Below are 12,500 nucleotides of genomic sequence, written 5' to 3'. Positions count from 1 at the left end.
TTCTGATGAGTAGCATGATCACGGTACCCATTCCTGTATCATACCTAAAAATTGTGAAATTGTGTTTATTGGTGTGAAAATCACCTATTTTGGCGTATTCCACACCCAGACTTTCATCTCTTTCTAATTGTTCGGAAAATATTAAAGTTTGGTCTGTTAAAACTGAATTTTTGATTTACCCATGACCCCTTTCAGGCGTGGTCTTTCATACAGATAATCAATTTTGAGGCAAGTAAAAAGTAAAAACAGTAAGCTTTCACTACATGGAGGATAGCATCCCCTCATTTAGTTCTATTGACACCCTAAACGCTGGCTTTCTGCTCCACTTTTTTGCTCCACTTTACAATTTGAGGTCAGAGCAGATGTCTCTCTCAATTTCCTGAAAATTGCCCCTGAAAAGACATTAGGGCCGTTTATACGAGAGAAAATAAGTCGCGGCTAACTCTGGCCGCGGCTTATGTAAGCCACGAACACCCCGTATAAATAGTACAAAATCTACGTTCATGGCTTTCTTAAGCCGCGGCTTATCCTGGCCAGGGAGTTTATACTCGTATAAATAGTTCCTTTTGCGGCTTACGTACATGTAACCCGCGGCCAGAGTTAGCCGTGGCTCACTTTCTCTCGTATAAATGGCCCTATATCCGTAGAGGAACTGAAAGGTTACCAAGCCTTGTGAAGCACATGGAAATCATGGCTTCTTTGCGAAGTAGGTTGTGATGTTTACGGGCACTCAAGACTTGGTTCAATATGGCCCAGCATGTTAAAAAAAACGTAGGGACTCAGTCAAAGGCTAATATTTTCACGACCCTGAAAGCTACGATGATGAAACTGTGGAAATAGCTAGGGGAACTTGTGAGCATTCAGAAAATGCTTGATTGGAACCCAGTTATGCCTTGGTTGGATCAGGAGCAACATTCAAAGAAGTGGTCTCGCAAAATATTATTGCGTAATTGCGGAACACAAAAAGCATAGCGACTGTTTTGAGAAGTGATTTCTCCATTCGTAGTGGATCCCTCAAACTAATTTTTCTGTAAGTTTAAGCACAAGGTATGACCATTTAGTTGAGATGATTTTGAACCCACAGATATCAATGGAAGACTTGTTTCAAACAATAACCAAGTGAGCGCCAGAATTCCAAAACACAGCGTTACAGTAAGGAAACTACGGGATTTTGACTTTTTTTAATGTGTTTTAATAAACTTGAACTGTTGAAATTTGGCTCATATGTAGTATTTACTGCGTGTTATCACTGGTTATTGTCTGTTAATCCACATAAGTGTGCTCTTTTATAAAAAATGGTTTTGAAGACTTTCAATTTGAAAATTGTGTTATGCTTTACACTCAAAATTTTCCTATTTTTCTATCTTTTTCCTTTGTTTTCTCAAGAAAAGAAAGTGGCTTACCCTTTTTACACCCTGTATGCTAATCAACAAGGATAACCTTAGCATTCAGCAAAAATGTAGCTTTATTGAAGACGTTAAACTGAATAAATCAGGAAATGTTTCTGAGTGACCCCCAATTGGGTATGGTGATTGTGCTACACATCTTGAACTCTATTCATTATTTCTGATTCTGTCATGGTCTTCTGTAATTAAAATTTAGTTACATCCATTCAGGAATCCACAGAATTGTACTAATTTTAAACTGGTAACACAGCATTTATGACATTGACTCCTTGGAGTGAGACTTAACATATTTTACTCTGTGTATTAATTGCCAGACGATTCTACTCGTCAACTGAGGGCATCCTAGGGTCGTTTAAGGTATCAATGGGTTAACCAGCCAAAAACTCCATTAATGGATGAAATTCTCAAGGTTTCATATTAGGAAGAATATATAAATGTTAAATATGTGCACATAATTATGTACAGTTATATTTTTGTATTATATTTGTATATATTTATACAAAGATAAGTGGAACAGAGAAATAAACACATTGAAGTAGACAACTAAGTGCATGAACTTGTCTATTTTGTTATGCTTTTTAGATACTGTGATACCATACTTATTTACTTCACCGGTAAGCCGGCAGGGTATAAACTCCACAGAGCTAGTGCTCCACTACGGGGGCCCACAACATAAGTAATGTTATTATATCTTTCAGATAGTATGCGCGCTGTAATTGCATGGCTAAATTAGCGGGCCGTATTCTACAGTACGGCCCGCTGTACAGCCCGCTAAATTTAAAATTTTGACATAACATCATCTAGTGAGTTTTTCATGTCATTTCTGTTGCATAAACTTGTACTGAAAACTGTTTGAATCTTGCAAGCAACTATTTCAAACTTAACAGCCAAGAAGATTTAGTTTTTGGGATTTTGGCACGGCATTCTTTGTGGCAGTTGAACCTTCTGCTTCACTTTGACTTGTTTCCTTGCCCGTGCGCCGGTTAACCTCAGAGGTATAATAAATATCTTACTTAGCTCGTTTTCTCGGTCCGTACTGTAAGTTACGGATCCTCATTTTTTCCCGTTGATTTATGGCCCGCGCGCTTTGCGCTTGGGCCATAAATGAACGGGAGAAAACTCGGTTAGTAAGAGGTATATACAAGAAAACAAATTAAAAAAAAACAATTACATGACGTCAGTAGCAACACAATTTCTGACTGAGGCTTAAAATGGAAATTATGGCACATGTGGCATTTTACACAGATGGACTTAATTAAAGCTCTGTGTCATTTCAACATCAAAAGATTTGACAGTAATTTCAGCATAGTGCAAGTTTGTAAATTATAATTCTCTTTTAAAGTGATTCGCTCTTTTTGCTTAAAGTTCCTTAGGCAATGTTTTCCATATCCTAGTTACTCTGTTTTAGTCGCTGCTTTGAAAAGTTACAGTGTTAGAGAAGGGTAGGACTAACTGAGGTTCGTTGTAGCTGTTTCTAGTGGGTCTTACAGGTTTTTTGATGGTGATGTTTGGGTCACTTTGGGTAGTCAAAATCTTAAAGTGATGGACCAGGTCTTAGGTACTCCAACCAATAGGTTAGTGATAACAAGCCAACTCTGAGTAGAGGATCTTTGTAGGAAAGATCTTTTCTAAACTGTAATGAAAGAATGAACTTGACTTGCACATCCACGATATGGTAGACTTAAGGGATCGTGTAAGTATTCCTTGCGATGGAGAGAAGGCAGCAGTTAGATTGAGGTTCCTATGCCACGTCTTGCACCATTTTGCTTAAATTTGGTTGAGGTCATGTTGAAGAGTCTTGCCATACCCTATGCAGGGTTGTTGTAGCATTTGGTGTTGTCAGCGAAGAGAGCAATAAGATGTTATAGTTACCACTTGAGGAAGATCGTTGACATGGACTAAGAAGAGTAGGGGCCCAAAATTGACCCTTGTGGAATCCCAGATTTAACTCGGAGTGGCGTAAAAGAAGCACCAAGAGCAGTAATTCTTTGAAATCGGTCTGTTAGATAGTCCTTAAACCAATATCTTAGAGTAGAACCAGAGAAGCCAAGACGTTCTAGCTTAAAGAGGAGTAACCGATGATCCACCCTATGGAAAGCTTTGGCAAAGTCCAGATATGCTGTGTCAGTTTGAATTCTATTGTCAAGAAAGTTGCATATTAATTTGTAGGACTTGCAGTAGTTGAGAGGTTGTAGATTTTTTAAGGAATCTAAATTGCTTACAATGGAGTTGAGAAGATACATGGTCGATGATCTTGTTCTAGACACAACACTCCATTGCTTTTGACGCAATTGGTAGAAGTGAAATTCGCCTGTAGTTTGATATGTGGTTTGCTGTACCATCCTTTAGTATTGGAATGACATTTGAGAGCTTCCAATCCGATGGAATTGTGCCTAGTGATAAGCTTTTGTAGAAAATGGAAGGTAAGGATGAACAGATATAAGGTGCACAACATTTTAACAGCTTAGCAGGTATCTTGTAGCTTTGTTGCCGTCAAGAGGTAGTAGAACATCCTGAACATCAGTCATGCCGAGTCATACCTCATTTATGACATTTGTTGAAGAGCTTAAGATAGCTTGATTATAGGACAGTAGGTGACTATCGTAGTCAGTGGAGTTTAATGGCGATTTGAAGGGACAGTAAAAGTACAAAAATGTAGTTAAGGAAATCAGCAAGATCAGAAGGATTGTCTGCGGATCCCCTAATAAATCCATTTTCATTGGTCCAGACCATTTTACTGGGTACCCTAGCCTGTTTTAAGGTAGTTTTGAAGACTGACCAGGATTTCTTGGTGTTTTTCTTGAGAAGGTTTGGTAGAGTTTGAAAGAATTCTTTGCGTTTTGAAGTGATAAGAGCTTTAGACTGTCGGCGCAGAAGTCTAAATCTTTCCCACAAGCTGGATGAAGTGGGTTTGACTTTGGCTTTTTTCCTTGCTGTCTCTTTTTTTTTTAAATCACTCACTGAAAAACTATGAATGAATGCCTAACCTCGCTATCAATTCAGGATGGAGAACCACGGCTTCTAATTATTGTTTTAGATTGAATACATTCAGCAGCTGCAGCTAGAAAATTGTCACTCCAGCACTGCCAGTCAGTTTCAATGTATACATGGAAACATTGCTCAATCCTGATTTGCTAAAAAAGAGTATAATTCGCATGTAACGCAAGTGCAAATTGGAAATGCATGTTTCTAAATTTACAGTTCAATGGCTTCTGAATGATCAGTTGATCGGTCTTGTAAAAGTTTGAATTTGAAAAACGTTGTAATTGGTTTCAACCAACCAGTTGGATGAACTTTATAGAAAATTACTAACAGTGTTCACTATCAAATTTTCACTTAATGTTTTGATTTCGCATGTAATTGCTATAAATAAGTACCTGTAAATTGTTCAGACTACAAATTGCCCACATTGTCAGTCTAAAAAATTCATTTACATGTGCTTATATGGTAATACTAATACTGACTCCCACAAGCCATTGTAGTTTGGTATTCACACGAAGCTGCTTTGGGGGAATGTGTAGTTTTTTAGAAATATTTTAAACCATGTCATAGGAAATATGGTAAGCAACTCGATTCATGCTACCCAACTGAATGCACCGACTCTCTTTTGAATTATTGCTTTGAACTCAGGCTTCTTCTTGTCTACAATGTAACAATCTTTTATAAATAAATTGTTTATTAATTTAACTTCATGATAGAGTACAAAAAGAAGCTCTTTAAATAAAGTTATTGTACAGCCAACTGCTTGCAAAATTCGTGCCAACTTTAAAGCTCTCAGACCAAGAAAAAGAATGGAGAATTTCAGAACTTGCCAAAAAATTTAATGTTAAGTTGACTCGATCAAATTTTAGAAAGAAAGTAAAAGTACTTTAAGTTGAAAAGTCAAAATGTTGGAATAATATTGTGGGATAGGATGAAGCTTGTGTGTAATAATGTCAAAACTAATTAAGCTGCATTGCTGCATTCTGATTAGCAATATTTTCAGAGTAATACTCACAGGGTTTGTGCTACCCCTTGAAGTCCTTTAAAAGCCCTGGAATTTAATTTGGACTTGACGCTTGACAGTTCCTTAAGGTTTTGCTTGGTTGAAAATTGTTGAGATTGGATCGTGCTAAGTTAAAGAGGCATGTTAATTAAAAATTGAGCCCAAATTTGACTATTGGGGAAAGATTAAATGCAAAAATTAACATGCCAGTGCATGTACGTAACTCGCAGGACGTGGGAAAGAATATCAACGTAGGCTTTTTCAGCAAAGAAAATACTGAAACAATGTATGGCTCAGAAATATTTTTACAAACACTCCTTGAAAACTCAATTTGTGGTTCTTGAAAACTCCTTGAATACCCCTGGAACCTTATACACAAAATCCAGCAGGAACCCTGACTCAACTTGTTCTGAGGAGCAGACATTATCCTGACATTTCAGTTCAGGACTTAAGGAGTGGTTCATTAAGTTAATTGTTTTTCTTTTTTTTGCAATAATAATTATTATTGAATGATTGAGTCACTCCTTGAGTGCGACAATAAACTGATTATGAAGAATTATAAGGTTTGTGGTAAAATAATTAACTTTTTAAAATATAAAAGTTGCTTACTTAAACAGCAAGAAAGACAGACCGACGTTTAGGTAAGCCACTTTTATGATGAAATTTGTCCATGATGTGACCTTCAAAAATTTTACTTTTTTTTTCCTACACAAATACTCTTTATTGCAAAAGCTATGGTGACAGAATGAATTTTGTTTTGATTAACATGACAGGGAGTGGCAGGAACAGCTATTTCAAAGGAAGCTTCTGATGTCATTCTTTTAAATGATGACTTTAACAGCATTGTTAATGCCATTAAGTGGGGTCGCCATATTTACCACACAGTCCTAAAGTACTTGCAGTTCCAGTTTACAGTATCCTTGGTTGCAGTCATTGTTGTGGTAGTTGGAGCTTCTATTGTAGGGGTGAGTCATCATTACTGTTTTCTTTTTTCGTATCCTTTAGTTGTATGACATTGTCACTGCTCCAATCTACCTCAGTGAACTTTCCTTTGGATCCTCTTCTGTACCCTATGTCTTTTGGTCATAAAGTTGATGCATTCTGTAACTCAGCAGTTAACTTTCAGATCCGTAATTACATTATTGAGAAGGGACCTTGAGTTTGTGATGCTGATAATAGTTCTTTATTGTGGGTGCTGTCGATGTGGTGATGACTGATAAAGTAACATCTATTAATATAGTCAACGTTAATCCTGTGCTCCAGAGTTTGAAGTGACATATTTGCTTGTCACTGACCATTCCTATTTTTTTAATATGCAGAGAAGTCCTCTGGTAGCTACACAGCTCTTGTGGATCAATATTATAATGGACACACTGGCATGCTTTGCCTTAACGAGAGATATCCCAACAGAGGACCTTCTGAACTACAAGCCTTGTGGCCGTCACAAGCCTTTGATTTCACGCACCTTACTGCGCAATGTGATTGGCCACAGTATTTACCAATTGATTGTCATGCTTTTGTTGATCTTGAAAGGAAGTGAGCTGTTTGACATTGCAGATGGGTTCCATACTGCCATGTCTTGTAAGCCCAATCAACACTCTTCCATAGTCTTCACAACATTTGTGTTAATGCAACTGTTCAATGAGATCAATGCAAGAATGCTCCAGGAAAGAAATGTATTCACTGGAATCCACAAGAACTATGTTTTCCTGATCATTTGGGTTGGTCAAGCAGGCATGCAGGTATCATCAATGCACACATGAATGTTACTGCCGATACATGTAGTTTTTTTTTAACTTGAACCCAAATTAAAGCATCAACTAAACTTTTGCGAACATTTTACTTCCCTTGAAAATTACACCTTTTGTAACCCAATGGAACTCATTTGTGAGAGGGAGGTGTGCTTGTGGTTATGTAAGTGACTGTGTCAACATGTCTTATTGTTCGGGGCATGGCTCAGCCACTCACTGTGATGTTTCCTTAGTGAAAAGAAACATCATGAAAACTGGTGTTCATTTTTTGGTGTTACTTTTCTTGTCATACACAACACTTGAAGACAACAATCAGAAAAAAAATTACCACTATTTCTGAATTTATTCCTTGAAATATCCAACCATTTATCTTGTGTATATATTTTATCATTGCTGCACTTGTTAAATAATTTTTAACGTCTTACCAACTAAGCGCGAGGGCTTGCACGTGGTCCGTACAAAAACAACCGAGGGCTAATTTTGAGAGTCAGGATGGCTTAGTGGTTATCAAGCGCACCTCCCACCTCTGTGACCCAGGTTCAACCCTGGCCTCGAGGTCGTATGTGGGCTGAGTTTAAATCGATCTCAACCTGACTCCGAGGGTTTTTCTCCGGGTACTCCGGTTTTCCTCCCTCCTCAAAATCGACTCTAGATCAGTAAATCCGGGTGGTTTCCCTCGTATAGGGATAACCTCTGGTATCTCTCCCTTTCATTGTATTGAATGAATAAAGTTGGTATTTATTGTTATTATAATTATCTCCAGTACAGTCCCGAGCAAGTTAGGTTAGTACGTTGTTTATTATAATATGGCATCCTTTCTTTGGGCGATCGGACACTTCTCTGTTGTTGAATGTTCCGTAACCTTCGTCTTCCATCAGCGAACTTTGAACGGTAACCTTTTACATGTAAAACAGAAATTCCGCTTGCTATAATTATACTGTTCTTATCAAAAAATAATAATTTACACTTTTTAAAACTTTTTGTGTTTCGCTGAACTTGAATTTCCCTGGAGAGAGGTAATGGTCCCCACTGGTAAATCCCAACAAAAAAACCAGCCAATCTTTTTTCCATTGTCCCTTGAAGAGACTGGGACTTGAAGTGTCCAATAGGTCATCATTTTTTGTACTGACATATCTTTTTTCTCTGTCTGTTTTCGTATCGATTAGATTATCATAGTGCAGTTTTTTTACACTGCATTCCATGTGGCAGGAATGGACTGGGATCAGTGGATGTGGTGCTTATTTTTTGGCTTCTCAGAGTTGCTGTGGGCTCAGTTGATCTTCACCATTCCAAAGAGTGTTCTTCCTGCTGGGCTCCGCTGCGTGGCAGATGGTACTCCCGAAGGACGAGGCATTGCTTACATCAGGAGCTGCTCAAGAATGGAACAAACGGTATGATCAGATTGTCGTCCTGTTTCTATTCGACTCAATAATTGTTCTTTTATCTTACCTCCACTTCCTTCGTTTTTCTCGGGTTTCAACAACTGCATTAGAAAAATATTAGTTATATGATTGACGTGTATAAACTCATACACCTATTGATTGGAAATATATCTATGAAATGTTTGTCTGTGTGGTGTGAAAGCTTAGCCAATTGTAACTATTGAATCAACGAAGCTAGACTTCTTAGCTTCCTTGGTAGAGCATGATCATGGGTATGTTTTTTTTTCTTTTGGTCAAGCCTCGAATTTTTTTCAGGTATTTTACTTTTTCCTCTATTCCCACGGTAATGATCAATCCAACATCAAGAATAAACATGGAGATTTTTTTTACGTTGGAAATCTGGAACCGACAATGTCGCAGTGTAGTTTAGTTCAGTTATGAATTCGCTTCAGTCATTCCTGATACGATTTCGCTCAACAGGACAGTGGAATAAAAGCCTCGATGCTGAGTCCACTGGCTGATTTGCTGTTAGAACCACAATTTCCATTACATGAAGTCAGAGAAGAGAAGCTACCTTTTGCCGATGGGTTAAGTGACATTGTTTGAGCTCAGTTTAGTTAAACCTTAAAGTTAAGAATACAAACCATCATCAAGGGAATAATAATACTGTCCCAGCATCATTGTAGCAGGTCGAAGCCTTTGAGGACACATCGAGTTAATCAGATATATAGACAAAGGGTAAAATATAAAATGTGAAATAATAGATACAGCTATCTAATTGAAACTCACTAAAGAAGTGCAGGACATCAGGTTGAAATGAAGAACGGCGACAAAAGAGGAATCGATTTCATAGGGAGTAGCTTCCACTCTTACAGAAACTTGACAAGCCTTCTTTAACGAAAACATTTTTGCTGGAATTTACCAGGTTTTACTGTGGTCTTTTATCTAGCCATGCACGCATCATGTTGGTCTTGACTTAATACTCTTTCCGCGTTTCGTCACTGCTCAAAGAGCACCTTTTGTTTTCTAACAGTGTTGCGCATTTTATTTATTGCGACCTGTGCCAAAGTAAGGGTAAAAAATATTGTTTGTTGTTTGGTCACAACCTATTTGAGATGTATGAAAGATGTACAATTTTAAAATAAGTTGATAATGGGACCAATACCAGTTACATAGTACGAAACAGAAGTATTTAAAAATAGTAGTTTTTGTGATTGATCAAAGCTTTGTTCAAAGGTACAAAGATTTAATTCTGAACATTTTTTAGTCGCTCATTGTCTCCGGTAAAGCGTTAAGTGATCGAAGGCAAATTCTAGTTTAGTCACAAGTGTCCATTACATGCAAGCTAATCCAAAGTAGACTTTCTTCGATTAAGAAATACCAATAACGACGGACGATTTTGTGGTTTTCAAGTTAAAGGCTAATTTACGTAAGAACCTTTGATGATTACATAAAAGTGAAATCAGTTAAGCCTTATTTCTAAAGGAACTCTTCATCGTTTAAATCGGCAGTTTAACCTTACTACCAACATTGGTGTTTAGAGCTCGTCATCAGGGTTCAGTTGTTCAAGTCCCTAGATTGCACTTTATTTACTGGTTCAAAAACGTTTGCACAAGATTTTCAGCGGTCTTCAATTTTGACTTAGACTCTTGCTTAGACGCTGCATGAAAGTTACAATGTAAAGACCTTTTTGCCGGTGCATCGCTCCGAAGTTGACAGCTTTTGTTCGAGGCCGCCGGCATGTTTGTATCCCAAACTCATTACTTGGGAATCAAATTCCTCTTTCGTGGCTAGTTATCTCGCGAGTGAAAACAAGAATTGGTTAAGCTATAAGAATACTGCTGCTTTGTATCCGTATATTAGACGTTGTTTTAACAATCTTATCACGACGATTAAAGTTTTAAGTCGTATTAAAATGCGTTTAATGGTTTTCCATTTTTAAGCATTTAACTGCGTTCTTGGATCAAAGTTAACTTGCTTAGCAGAGTATTTTTTTCTTGTCGTTTTCACTTTGTTTGTCTTTTGCAGCTGTCTTTACCGCTGCTTTCTTTACCCGCGAGAAGAACCTCGGCCACGAAACAAGTCCTTTCGTGTTAAGCGCGCACTGTCGTTAGCTCCAAATTTTTGTGATCGGTCAAATGATAACCTTTGGCACAACGCTGTCTTGTAGTTTGACTGAAATGGCTAATTACAATGAAGTGATGTGCTGTTTTTCTCGGTTAAAGAAATGAGCAGCAGAAAATTCAGAAGGCAAGAAAACTGGACGAAAGGAACAAAAATCTTTGTTGTAAGGGTGGCTTGTCTCCCTTCTTTTACAAATTAATAGAAATTGAAATTAATCCGAGTCTCATCACCCGAATCCAGGAAACGCTTTCAAGCGCCTATTCACACACTCACAACTAACTTTGATTGTGTTATCGCATCAAACTCCTCTTCAAGGATACTATTTTGATTGAGTCCTTTCCTGGGATCAGGTGATCTTTTCTTTGAGAACTTTTCGCGCCCTCTCTTAAGAAAAGCACCCCTGATCGCAGGTCAATTGATTCCCTTCCGGAAGGATTCGCCTTACCAGAAGCTCTCTTGTGTGAAAAACCCCGCACTTGTAGTAAATGCTAACGATTGAAATTGCGATACGAATTAATTTGAATGCGAAAGCAATAGAAATAACAATCCAAAGGAAGAAACACGAGGTTAAACAATTTACATAAACAATGCGGAAGACTGCAACTGGTATCCGCCGGATCGGTTCGTTCCTGAAAAAAGTCAGATCGTTCCACTTAAAAAATTAAGAAGAAATTCGTTTCCGATCGAGATGTGACGAAAAACTTGTTCATTTCCCTACCAGTCAAGTCAAAGTTCTTGCTTTCTGAGACCGAACCCGATTAGCCAATAAAACGCGAGCTTCCCCTTCACTGAAATATACTTTTGTGCTTTAATATAATTCTTCTCTACTGCATTAACATTTTTATTGCACAATTTTACATTATCACGATTTGCTTCTCATAACTTTCATTTCTTGTTTCATGTTACACAACATGCGTAGTTTCGCGGTTGGTGACCACTTTTTCATCATTCGGAAAATGAGTAAAACAAGTTGTTTTAAATCAGGACATTTCAAGATAAAATCCATATGCCCGCGCGGCCATGTAATGTGCTCTATTTCTGCGTCTATTGAGGTGCTCAAACCGGTTTCAACACTTTCAAGAGACCTTGTTATTAAAAGGATTGACATGACAACTCTTTATCACGTAACAGCAATGTTATGGTACCATGTGGAACATCAATTATTGCTAAACAGGCAGTCATTTTGTGACGTAACAAGTTACCATGGAGACAGGAAAGCCTTGAAAAAGCACCCTATACCTTGGCCTTAGTTGCTTTTTCAAAAAAAAAACGAACTCGGCGACCCCAACTTTTTACAGCACAAAAGTGATCAGCAGGCCAAGATGAAACTCTCTGCAAAGTTTAAAGAAATTCTAGCACTTCACATTACACTCTATTCAGTTAACTCTGTTTAAAGAAATTCTGTTGAGCGGATTCAGAGCTACCTTAACTTTTCAATTATTTGAGGTGGCTCTGACTCCGCTCCACATAATTTTTTTTAACTTTGCAGAAAGTTTCATTCTGTCATGTTGATTTCGTTTCAGAATAAAAAATGGGGGTCACCGAGTTCGTTTTTGAGATATGAGGAGCTAAGGCCAAAATATGGGGTGTTTTTGCAGGCCTTTCCTGTTGCCACGGTAACTTTTACGTCACAAAAATGACTAGACCTTTTCCAGCAATAATTGGTGTTTGATATGGTACCATAACATTGCTTTTAAGTGATAAAGTGTTATAGTGTCAATCCTTTTAATAAGAACGTTTCTTTCAAGTGTTGAACCTGGTTTGAGCCACCTTAAATTCGTCTAGTATGAAGACGAGCACAAGACACATACAGAACCCGCGCCCGCAGTGCGCGCGGCAGTCAAAACTGTGC

The 12,500-nt window shown here is 37.9% G+C and overlaps 1 protein-coding gene across 1 annotated transcript in view; it reads left to right on the top strand.

Moving 5' to 3' along the window:
- LOC138000792 (plasma membrane calcium-transporting ATPase 3-like) overlaps nucleotides 1–10,454 on the top strand; it is a 27,350-nt gene extending 16,896 nt beyond the window's left edge. The window contains exons 7-10 of the mRNA XM_068847436.1: nucleotides 6,165–6,356; nucleotides 6,711–7,133; nucleotides 8,309–8,533; nucleotides 9,005–10,454. Of these exons, the coding sequence (XP_068703537.1) occupies nucleotides 6,165–6,356; nucleotides 6,711–7,133; nucleotides 8,309–8,533; nucleotides 9,005–9,130 (966 nt within the window). The 3' untranslated portion in view covers nucleotides 9,131–10,454. The remainder of the gene's footprint in view (nucleotides 1–6,164; nucleotides 6,357–6,710; nucleotides 7,134–8,308; nucleotides 8,534–9,004) is intronic.
- Nucleotides 10,455–12,500: the final 2,046 nt, after the last annotated feature.

Source organism: Montipora foliosa, chromosome 4, assembly GCF_036669935.1.
Source record: "Montipora foliosa isolate CH-2021 chromosome 4, ASM3666993v2, whole genome shotgun sequence".
Taxonomy (NCBI): Eukaryota; Metazoa; Cnidaria; class Anthozoa; order Scleractinia; family Acroporidae; genus Montipora; species Montipora foliosa.
The sequence above is the reverse complement of the archived record's forward strand: the minus strand, read 5'-3'. Positions and strand labels throughout refer to the sequence as shown.